Source organism: Rosa rugosa, chromosome 1 (genome assembly GCF_958449725.1).
Source record: "Rosa rugosa chromosome 1, drRosRugo1.1, whole genome shotgun sequence".
Lineage (NCBI taxonomy): Eukaryota > Viridiplantae > Streptophyta > Magnoliopsida > Rosales > Rosaceae > Rosa > Rosa rugosa.
Window position 1 is genome coordinate 28,246,877 of NC_084820.1, and position 12,536 is coordinate 28,259,412.

Here is a 12,536-nt window from a genome sequence, read left to right on the forward strand (position 1 = left end):
TACCCCTATTGAGGCGTCATACCCCAAACCAAACATGAAAAGAAAATAACATGACAGGCCGGCATGAACAATAAAATGATTAAGCAGGATCGATCACCAAACATCATGCAAGATTAATTATTCAACAACGGGTAAGAGGTGTTGTACGCGCAAGTGGCGCTGCAGCAGGAGCAGTAGTAGTCACAGCAGCCGCAGCATCACAGTAGCCTCGTAAGATGTCACCTTGTTCTGCAGTGAAGCCAAGGGAAGTAAGCATTGCAGGCCAGCAGTGACGTGTAATGATGGCGATAGCTTTGCAACAGTCTGGATCAATGTTAGCCTTCCCATTCAGGAAATACACAACAATCTCTTGCGAGCAAGATTTCAGCTCCACCAGCGCATTTCCGCATTCCACTAGCCCGCCTTCGCCTTCACCGCTCGTTTTGTCAGAAATTTTCCTCGTAGCAGTAGCATTACTTGCACTCAGTATGAGGGATGCGATCAGTGTCACCATGGAAACCAAAACCAAATTCTTCAAAGCCATTGCTTGAAAATATGTCTATGTAAATGGGATTTGTGTAAATTCGGAAGCTGAGTGAAGAACAAGAGAGGGTTTGAGAAATTATTTATAGTGAAGGTGATGAGGGCGGTTAGGGAGAGGAGAGGACTGGTAATTGATTGAGATTATATCATTATAATTACTTTCATGATATAATTATGCCTCCTCCAAAACGTTAATTGAAATGCAGAAAGTCAGAAATTAATTAAGAAGCTATATATAAATCATGATGCATACGCGCCTATTGGATTTCCAAGACGGATATGTTCTCACGATCATGTTCAAGTATATACTGTACATATGGTTTTTAATTTCCTCTGGTTTTGGCTTGTTTAGATTCTCAAGCTGAAGTAGAGGTGAGTAGTATTAGAGTTAAAAGTTTATCCAAGGCAGTTTCTTTACTTGGGTCTTTAATTATTTTCTGACGAGCTATGAATATCCTCCGCTGGCATGTTCCTTTTTCTTTGTTTTTGAGAAATAAATAACTTCATTACTTATTCATGGTCAGAAGGCACGTACATCATCAGTTGTCTCATACCAAAAGTTCTAGATGGCACAAGCCGCCGAACAAATTACAAGTAACCCTCATTGTAAACAAATGCGCACAGTTAGACAAACGACAAACAAGAGAAAATTGCAACCTAGTGGAAGATACATGACTCGAAGCAACTGAACAACAAGTAAGTTTGCCTAGAGACCTCAATTGGTGCACGAAAATACTAGTAGATTGCAAAGAGCCTCCCACAAATGTAAGATCCAGCAGGTCACGAGATATGATTTGTTGAAAACAAGTCCAAGCCACCAGTCCACTGTCCTGAGCCTGCACTTGAGTAAACCACCACATTCAAACTAAGGCCCAAACGACCCAAGCTCGATTCTCTCCTCCTCGCCCTTGAATATGACCAGAGACTACTCTCCCGGTGGCGGAACACCACCAAAATCCGACAAAACAAAAGGGCATGCATATCGTTTATTCCTGGGTCCCAAACCCAAATCTTCCAAAGATCTCGTAAGTACCCCATCACACTGATCTGGACACCCAAGAACAAGGCACCCAGACTCAGTGCTTGACCAATCCTGTCGCCGTCGTCGATCTGCACCCACTACAGCCTCAGTATCATGACCTTCCACCAAAGCAAGGCTCCAGCTCCATTCAACAATGACTCTGCTACCATTCATGTGCCTCCATCGAAGATCTTCCAATCCCTATAAGAAGGGAGACACCGCTTGAACCAGATCTTGGGTCTCCTCCCCCAACCAAGGAGCCGTCCCCGCCTGAAGCTGAGCCAATCCAAATAGCATACAATCCATCCTTCCCCGAAAAGAAGAAAGGGTCGATCAACAGCCTGGTGCAATCGACAAGTATGTGGAGGTGGCAAAGTCCTCCCTGGAAGCCGCACCAAGGGGGCGATGCTAAGGTTTGTCATAACAACTATAAGAGAATTTTAAACCTAAAAAAGTGCCGCGCGATAAGAATTTATGCCTATGGTCAAGTTACTTTCTTCCTTCTCTCGTAGAAACTCATGCTCCAACGATCTATGGATGGGGTTCTAGAAATCTCATAAAAGGGGGTCAGTCTCGTCTTGAACCTAACAATCTAACATATGATTGGAACAAATCACATACTCGGCTTTCTAAGCGAAACTGCCCAACCCCTAAAAACTATTCAAAGTTGTAAAACAAGTGTTATTCAGCTAGACCACCAATCAATAATAAATTAGCTTACACAAAACCAATAAAATAGCTACTTAAGCACTTCCTCTCAAAATTCTCATTATCTGTGTCTCTAAGCAAGTTGATCTAGTTGTTTTGTTGAACAGTTGAAGAAATGGCAATGTCCAACTGAATTGTTAGTTGTGCATTTACTGCTTTATGTATCCTCGCTCTCTTGATATGTTAGTTGTGCACTGAAACCACCAATACCAACTGAATTGATAATGGCGCCCTAATTAAGATTTGACCTACCGGTATGTCGGGGTGGGAAAAACTGCTTGCCTCCACCAAGCAATAAGTATTACAAAGATTGTAAGAGTGAGCACTGAGCAACGCTGCAGGGGTGGCGGTAAACTAAAATAAAGTTTAGAAGTAGAAGAGTTGAGAGCCACCAACGAAAGGATATAACTTGTTATAAATTGAGCGTTAAGACAATACCAAAATGGGTGTACCGTGTATCTATTTTCTAGAAGTATAGAAATAATGACATATATATACTTATACTACTATAAACAAAACGTTATAATTAATTGTATTTCTAGCTAGCTATATGTTGATCTGTTAGATCAACTATCAAGAATCAAGTTTAATTATGTCGACGCATTGAGAGGCACGTGTTGATCGTGCTAGAGCTATGAAAGGAACCTGTAGTATAATATTTTAAGAACTTAGTACTACTCATTAGGAGGAAAAACCCTAATAGGAAAACCTCTTTGTTTTACAGACTTGCTCATTGAGAATTAGTGCCTATGCTGGTTGAACTATTGAAGGCTTTTATTGGGAAAATGTATGACCGAACTCGACCAAACAAATTATATACGTTCCGCGTCGATGCAGAAGACTTATTCAACACCACCATGAACAAGTCTCGATCTTATACAGTTCCAGCGATAGGTAGATGCATGCTACACTACCTCCTCCATATATTCGATTATGTTGAACGACTGCCTTGTCCGCCTAACCCAAAACGATGGACGTCTGACCCAACAATCAATCAGCTGACCATGACCGAATCACATGATTTCGAGTATTTGGACCTAATGCTTAGGTTAAATACTCAAGAGATCAGCTAGCCAAAACAAAAACTCCATAATCAGTGAAAACTTAAGGGCTCCTCTGTGTAGCTTTTCTCTTGCCCAGTTTCTAAATAGTTGGGTCCAAACTCAGTCAAGTAACTAGATACTATCCAAATATTATGGGTTGGTTGTTAATTATGCCCTAGATAACAACAAACACCTCCTTAATATTTCATTCGGTTCAACCTCATCTGCTACCTTCACATGCATGCTTTAAGACAGTACTAGGCATTAAAACAAATCGCAAATGTTTAATTATGGCAAGTGAGATGGAAGTTTATGAGGGAGGTGACCATAATTAAAAAAATTTGTCGTCCTGGAAACTTGTGGTTGTACCTCTATGCTTGATTAGTTTCAGATTATATTCTTCCGGTGATGTTACGATGAATTCATTTTATACAGATGTCTGTATCACCTACCTACTAACTACTCTTTTGGCTTTTGGCCGGCCGGTTTACTGACGATCAGTCTAGCTAGTTCTTATCTTTTTCTGAGCAAACCATATTCTCAGCTGTTATGTTTTGAACTAGTCTGTGCTAGAATCTTGAATATATATTGTGTGGACTATGACATGAACTAATTAGTTAACTAGCTAACTAATGGGTATCGATCAGTTAATGTAAACCTAATCTAGGATTAGAAAAACCAATAGCCAGGTAATCTTGACAGGAAAAATTTGACCGTCCATCACATTAGGATTAGAAAAATCTAATATATCGTTATCAGCTTATAGTATTACTCTCCTTGTTGTCATGTCTTGGTATAATTTACTCCACCTATTTCAGCAGAAATCACGCGCGTCCGAAATTCAGTGGGCGTTTCATTTTTTTTTTCTTTTATTAAGTTAATCTTTCAAAATTTTGTTTCTGTATCTTTGTTTTGTTCATTCAAGGATCAATCAAGGTTAGAAGTTTAGAACCCGTCAAAATTTTGACATTGCAGAGCTATACAGTACTTTCCAACTTTTCATTTCGAAAAGAAGTCTGAAGCAGTTATTCAAAACAAAACAAAAAAACAAAAAACTCTGAAGCAGGAGTGTACAAAACAGGGAACACGTTACATTTTACTACTACTTCGTGTTAATTATGAATTTATGAGTCATTTTCTATATATCCTATTCTCCAATATCATAAGGATGAAAGAGTCTCCAATCCTAACTTTAAAATAAAGACTCTGTATGAGAATTATTAAATCAACGGTTAGATAAGAATTTTTAATTTTAATTTATTAAAATATTCTTATTTTTTTCAACATATAACTATACAAGTCATTCAACCATTGAATATTTATAAGTCCTCATGTAGTCCTTATTTTAAAAGTTCTCATTAGAGCTTTACTCTCATAAGAATTTCATGAGGTTTTAATTGTTGATTGTTCAAGGAAATCCCAATTATGTGTCTGACCCAAACTCTAGGTTACTTGACCTAGTGGTAATAGGGTTACATTAGAAGGATCTAGATTCCTATTCAATGTACGATTACTTTCTTTGTATGATTCAGATTCTATGCATTGTAATCCTCTATATAAAGAGACCCCTATTATCAATGAGAATATACAGCAACTTTCTCTCAATTACCGTTTCTCTATAACACGTTATCAGCACGAAGCCCTAACCCTAAAACCCTAAATTCGTAGCCTTCAAATTCCAGATACCACCGCCGCCCACCTTGAAGATCCAAATTCCAGGAAGCCAGAACCGGTGGTGCCACCTCCAGAACCAGCAGGAAAATACCCGAACCGGCCCCCGGAAATCCCATAAAACTTTCTGCCCAGTTCGAAGCTTTCCTCCCCGCCTACTGCTGCCATACTCCACCAGAAGCTGCAACTTAATCCCAGATTGCCGGTTTTTAAAAATCATCACCGGAACCGGCCTATAGGTACCTGAACCGGCCACTTGAAGATCCATTGCTCTGAACCGCCACCTGACCACCAACCCAGAAGAAAAGTCAACCCAGACACAGCCCTAGGCCCAGTAGCTGAGGTGCAGCCCACAGCCCAGATACAGACCCTCGGCCTAGAAACGAAACCTGAAGCCCAGAAGCAGAAGAGGTCCAGCCCGAGCCACGTCAGCATCCAGTCAGCACACACGTCAGCACCTGGGGACACGTCAGCACGCCACGTCAACACCAGAGACGTACCAGCTCGCCACGTCATCTGCCACGTTAGCACCAGTCAACGACAGTCAACTTGGTCAACACCCGGTCAACCCTCTGGTCAACGCTCAGGTCAACGATTTTTCTGACAACTTTTCCGGTCAAGAATTCTGGCATTTTTCAAGGTAAACTTTTCTAAAAGTTCCCGTTTTTGAAGTTTTCATTCTTTTCTTCTTTTTCTCGGGGACTTCCAACCTCCTTTCTTCTACCCCCCTTTCTTCATCATAGGGGAGACCTAATTAAGCCGAACTGTCAGGGTTCGTGCTCACTCCAAGCTTAGAGCTTGTAGTGTCCTCCAAACTTAGAGTTTGTTGAGATGTTATGATCGACCACAAACACATCATTGTTTCGATCTAATCCAATTCCTCTTGGAATCGGATTTCTTGGAAGCGACTATGCTCAGAAATCCCTAAATTTCTTGGAAGCAACTACGCTCAGAAATTTCTATTGTTTTCGTGGTAGCTTTTCCGCTCCGAAACTAACCCTTTTTCCTTGTTCTCTTTCAGGATGAGTAACCTGAACAAATTGGACTTTGCTCCATTGGGAACAACTGGCTCTGGATATCACAGGTGGGTTCATGATGTCCGCCAGCATCTCAAGGCCGATGGAATCCTGGATACGATTCTCGAACCTAGACAGGACGTGCTAACTGTTGAGCAAGCTCAAGCTTTGGAAGCAAATAGAGCAGTCTTAGAGGCAAATAAGGCAAAAGCCATCATCCTAAAGACTCGTCATATGGATGATTCGCTCCAGTACGAGTGTATGAATGAAGAAGACCCCAGAAGGCTATGGGTCTCATTCGAAGAAAGATTTGGCAACGTCCGTGACTCCCTGCTTCCTGACCTAGAAGTGAGATGGCATAGCCTCCGCTTCTGTGATTTCAAGTCAGTTCTTGACTACAACTCGGAAGCACTTTGCATTAAATCCTTAATGGAATTCTGTGGTCAAGAGATCACAGATGCGATGTTGATTGAGAAGACTCTCTCTACCTTCCCCGTATCTGCATTGATGGTTGCTAAGAACTATCGAATCGATGTTACTGCAGGACGGATCATAAGGTTTCATGAGCTTATTGGAGCTTTGAATGTCGTTGAAAAGCATGACAACATCCTTGTGAAGAACTATAATTCGAGATCCGTGGAAATAGAGCATATTCCGGAATCCAATTATAGTCGCACCCCTAAGAGAAGGTGCCAAGAGCGAAACCCTAACCTTAGGGATACTTCTGGACGTTCTGGTCCATATAATAACTCTACTTGGGAAGGTAACCGCCAATATAGGCGAACACGGAACCGAAAAGGTCAACGTGGAAAGAGAGAGGGAGGCAACGCCTCTGGCCATGTTGGTGGCGCCACCAACACTAAGAGCCATCTAAATGACGCTTTCAAAGCGCCTCAATCAATGGAGTTTGAGCAAAGAAATGTATGTTCTCGATGTGGAGTGTCTGATCATTGGGCACACATTTGTAGAGCTCGTGAAGAAATCATCACTGCCTACAAAGCATATTGTGAAGTAAGAGAAGCTCACTATATGGAACAAGAAGATCAAGAAGATGATCTAGAGTGAAGGGTTGAAGACTACAAATCTGGCTGGGATCGATAGATCGTCAATTCTGTTTAAGTCTTTATTTTTCCAAGAGATGTAATAGGCAATTGCCATATATTTTTGTAGTAAATGCTAATGATTTAGTTTTTCTTCAAAGTAGGCTCACCCAAAGTAAGTGTGATGTCTAGGAAGGTTTTGACATTAGTGGTACTTAAGCGAGCTTTGCTCCACCGACATCTCTCTACTCACCTGGTCACATTTATTTTGGAATTACCGAAAGAAGTTAGACAACTACCATTGTTTTGCATTAGCTATCATTTTGGATTAGATTTTGTTTAGTCAAAAAGACAATGATGTAACTCCGTTGGCTTATGAATAAAATTTCGAGTTCCTTTCATTATGACTCCATTTTGATTCTGAGCATATGACCTTGACCTTTGTGACTACGATGGCTGGGCCATCAATATTAATTCAAGGACATGGAATAGCCCAAGTTCCCATTGCCAAATGGCACCTTGATTACTGTCACAGAAACTCTCTACGCTCTTAGGGCAAATTGCCCTATGAATAGCCAACGGATTCCATGCGAAAACGCATGTAGAGAATGGAGATGAGTTCCTTTGCAATACCTCTAACGATTGCGAACAAATGCGCATCTTAGAGACGTTTATGTGTCTCTCTAATGGACTCTATGTCACTATTCGAGCTATTAAATCCAATAAAGTTATGAGAGAAGATCTCTTGGATTTAGACACATATTGGCTTTGTCACGACAGGATAAATCATCCTAGTCATGATATGATGATCCGTCTACTAAAGACTTCACACGGACATCCATCCTTTTGAGCAAAACGAAGCAAGAATCTAATGATGCCATAAATGGCGCCAACCTTGAGCATAACGCCATGGTTGTTCCTCCTAGTGGCCATGACGCCATACATGCTAATTTCCATGGCTCCAACGCTATGATGGGAGATGTAGTCACACATTTTGCTTCTAATAGCGCTACAAATGCTCAGGCCCAACCAAAATCCTCATTGGTTGCTTCTAAGGCCTCTCCCTCATTTTGCAAAGCTTGTTCCTTCGGGAAATTAGGACTGAGACCGTCCTACACAAAGGATATGAAAATACTTATTCTGTTCTTACATCGAATCCGTGGGGATTCTGTGGACTGATTCAACCAACTTGCATACGTTTAAATATCTCATGATGTTGGTTGACACGCAAATACGCTGGTCACGTGTGGTGTCATTGTCCACCTGTAAATGCTGCTTATACTACACTCCTAGCACATATCATATGACAATGGGCTCACTCCCCGGATCATCTTATACAGTCAAATTAAATTTGACAATACTAGAAAGTTTACATCGAAGACTTTCGGTGGTTATTGCAATGGGATTGATGTTGGACATCACATTCTCATGTACACACCCAAATGGTCTCGCGGAAACGACTACGATGATAGTCCGGACATTGGTAATGCGCACCACTCTCCTTATATCCGCTTGAGGTGATGCAATATCGCATGCAGCTATGCTAATTCGTCTACGACCTACCGCCACTCAATGTATCTCTGCGTTACATCTAGTGACTGGGTACAAGTATTTTGTACTTATGCACATTTGAGTGAGCGATTTATGTGCCAATTGCGCCGCCACAGCGCACTATGATAGGTCATTACAGACGAATTGGCAACTCAGTTGGATTTGAGACTCCAACAATCGTCCGCCACTTAATGCCCTTGCAAGGCGATCTCCTTACCACTAGATTTGCGGATGTCACTTTGATGAGACAGTCTTCCCGTCATTAGGGGGAGATAAGAACACGAATGTTCAGCAAGAATGACAGAAATTGTCGTTGTCTGTCCCCACTATGTCTCATCTCGATCCCTATTAAAGTGACTAGATCACACAAATATGCTGCAAACATGCCTGCAAGGAAGGACGTCCCTACGAGACGACGTAGCCCCACCCTACACGGAGGTAGGCATGGCACCAACGCCAAAGAGAATGGCACTCTGGCGTTACAGGCCATGGCCCCAGCTAGGATGCGTGGGAGGCCCGTGGGTTCGAAGGATACCTTGGCACAAACCAATCCTTGGATCATCGACACTCAAAATCCGTCTCATGAGTATCTTCCGGGTTATGGTTATCGTTGGGGGACGCCTCAACGTCAGAACCTATTACTGAGAATATAGAGCTCTATGAAACTTACACTAGTGTACATGAGACGTGGGATAGAAACTCCATCATAATTGATGATGTAGTTGTGCATTTCGTTGCGCATGAGTTTGTTGAATCTGATGATATCGAACCACACTCCGTTGATGAATGAATGCCAACGTAGAGAAATTTGGCCTAAATGGAAAGATGCGATCCAGGTTAAGATGGATTCTCTAAACGAAGAGGAAGGTTTTTGAGCCAGTGATGCCAACACCTCCTAACATAAAACCTGTTGACTAATGGGTCTTCGTTAGAAAGCGTGATGAGAAAAAGATATGGTGATCTCGCCTTATGGCACAAAGCTTCTCACAAAACGCCCTGGAATCGACTACGATGAGACATATTCTCTCGTAATGGATGTCATTGCACTCCACTACCCTGTCAGTTTGGTAGTTTCCGAATAACTGTTCATGCAGCTTAGAAAAGTGGTCACTTCGTATCTCTATGGGGATCTAGATACAGAATATACATGAAGGTTCATGGTGGACTTCATTTACCCAAGTCAAGTGGCTCTAGACCACGGAGCTCGTTTACAATAAGGTTGAAATGCTCACTAAAGTGACTACTTGATTGGGAAGGGATGTGCCCACGCGTTTCCATAACAAGTTTCGGATTCTATCGCGATTCATGTTGGACATGATCTTCATTAGAAGCACTTAAAGAATTAAGGGAAACCGCTGAACACTTGAAATCCGAGATGAAGGATTTTGGGAAAACACGATTATGTCTCGGTTTGGAACTTGAGCATCGTGTTGATAAATGCTTAGGCATTTTGACAAGGTCAAACCTTCAAGCACCCCCATGATCGTTCGTAGTCTTGATCCTGAAAATGATCCTCTTCGTTCGAAGGATGATAATGAAGATGTGCTAGAGGCAGGAGTGCCTTACTTGAGTACAATAGGCGCATTATTGTACTTAGCTCCATGCACAAGACCAGACATCTCATATATTGTGAACTTGTTAGCTAAGGTATAGCTCTGCGCCAACGCAATGCCATTAGATTGGTGTAAAAGATATCTTTTGATACTGGAGATGTACGATTGATATGGGCATGCTTTATCCCTACAGAAAGATGATGGATTCGGACCCATCACACACCAGGAACGCCGCCAACGCTGGCCTGCATCCTCTATCCCCATCCCAAAACAATAAGTGTTTTGGAAGGTTTTGCTGATGTTGGGTATCTCTCTGACCCACACAAAGGTCATTCCCAAACTGGTTAAGTGTTCACCATGGGTAAAGACCGTGATATCTTGGAGGTCTACAAAACAGACCCTAGTCGCTATATCTTCGAACAATGCAGAGATTATTGCTCTTCACAAAGTGGTTCGTGAATGTATATGGATTGGATCCATAATTACGCATGTTTGAACAATTGTGGTTTGAAGTTTACCACAGATGAGCCTACAAGCATTTAGGATAATGCTGCTTGTTTTGAACAAATGAGGCAAGGCTACATCAAAGGCGACAACACCAAGCATAATCAGCAACAACAGACTCTCCTCGAGATCAAAGTGAACTAGGTTCAATCTGAGGACAGTGTGGCAGACTTGCTCACTAAGTCATTGCCTAAATTCCACTTTCGAGAGACATGTTGGTAGCATCGTTTGCGGAAGTTACCCGAACTCCCATGACCGTAGTCATCAGGGGGAGGATCAGACATCATGGGGAGATGTCTACATGTTCACCTCGAAACGTGAAGGGTGTGTTGTGCTCTTTTTCCCCTTCGACCGAGGTTATTTTTGTCCCACTGGGTTTTTGTTACTCGGCAAGGTTTTTAACGAGGCAACGAGAGAAGCACCGCGTTTGGGTGACACAAGGGGGAGTGTTCAAGGAAATCCCGATTATGTGTCTGGCCCAAACTCTAGGTTACTTGACCTAGTGGTAATAGGGTTACATTAGAAGGATCTAGATTCCTATTCAATGTACGATTACTTTCCTTGTATGATTCAGATTCTATACATTGTAATCCTCTATATAAAGAGTCCCTTATTATCAATGAGAATATACAACAACTTTCTCTCAATTACCGTTTCTCTATAACATTGATCTAATTATTAATTGATAACATCACGTTCATATCTTGTGCAATTTTTACGGAAGCCACAAAAATGGAATATTGCCCTCTCTGCTAGCATGGTGCGGTCAATGGAGTTGCCTAAGCATGTTCTAGACCTTAACATCGGGAGAAGATTTTATGATTATTAAAAAAGTTGGTTTTCATTTTTACTTTATAATTTCATTAATGTTGCGCCGTTAGTCATGGGTCAAATTTATAGTCACTATAACAAAATACAAATTAAATTTTACTGAAACCTGTAAATTGTAGTGTTAAAATGAGAAGGCTAGGGTTAGGAATAAAATAAAGAGTAGTAGTAAATTAAATATAAATTTCCTTTATAAATATGTAGCTCATACTTGCTACATGATTTGCAATTGTGCGAGTTAAGGAAGTGAGATGGGTGCCCATATAAACCACATTGCTTTGGCATGCACAACTTTTTTTCTTGTCCTAACACAATGGTCCAGCAGCTGGCCTGTGGACGATCCAACCCTTGGCTTCCTAGAACTCCCACTAAACACATCCAATTTGGACATCCAGAGACCATATGACTTGCCACTAAGTGAGCGCTATAGCTTCGTAGATGGAGTGCACAAGCTCTGGGTATACTTCACTGACAAGCCCCACTCCCCGGAGAGCCAGACTCATGCTCGAACCGAAATTCGAATAAGGGTACATAAATTACTAACATAACTACTTCAAAACTATGCTTTTTATTTGTGTAGTAATATGAAAAAAAGCTGAACATGACTAACTAATTATAAACTGAATATGAGAGAGCATGCTAATAAACCATAAACCAAATTCGCTTGGATAATTGAGGAACTTTTTGAATTCATTCACGTCTTCACGAAGATATATCAAGCTAGCTTAGAATCAGCTACTTGTCCGTCTAGATCATGTTTTCTGGTTTCTCTTCCTGGTATATAATAAGCTATCAGTTGCTCAAATCAAGTAGAAAATGAAGTCAGACTTTAGTAAATTTGTTTTTATTCCTTTTTAACATTTTGTTGTTTCTGTACGTATCTTTGTATTTATTATCAGACAAGAGATTAGGAACCCGTGAACACATACGTATACTCAACAAGTCCCAACTGCCCAACGAAATATTAAAAAAGAGTCCAAAGCAGTCTTATAAATTTCACTATTAAGCACCTAGCTTCTTCTACAGTTCAAAGAACAACCTTCCACCCCAGTGACCACCTACTGTCAACCAAGAGAGAT

General features: G+C 41.3%; 1 protein-coding gene across 1 annotated transcript; it reads right to left on the minus strand.

Annotated features, from left to right (window-relative positions):
- LOC133707748 (egg cell-secreted protein 1.2-like) lies at positions 1–610 on the minus strand. The gene has a single exon (XM_062133234.1). The coding sequence runs from the start codon at positions 521–523 to the stop codon at positions 122–124; it is 402 nt and encodes a 133-aa protein (XP_061989218.1). The 5' UTR covers positions 524–610; the 3' UTR covers positions 1–121.
- Positions 611–12,536: the final 11,926 nt, after the last annotated feature.

What these genes read in the sequence shown, in the direction of transcription:
- LOC133707748 (XM_062133234.1), bottom strand. Translation starts at nt 523, where the DNA reads ATGGCTTTGAAGAATTTGGTTTTGGTTTCCATGGTGACACTGATCGCA.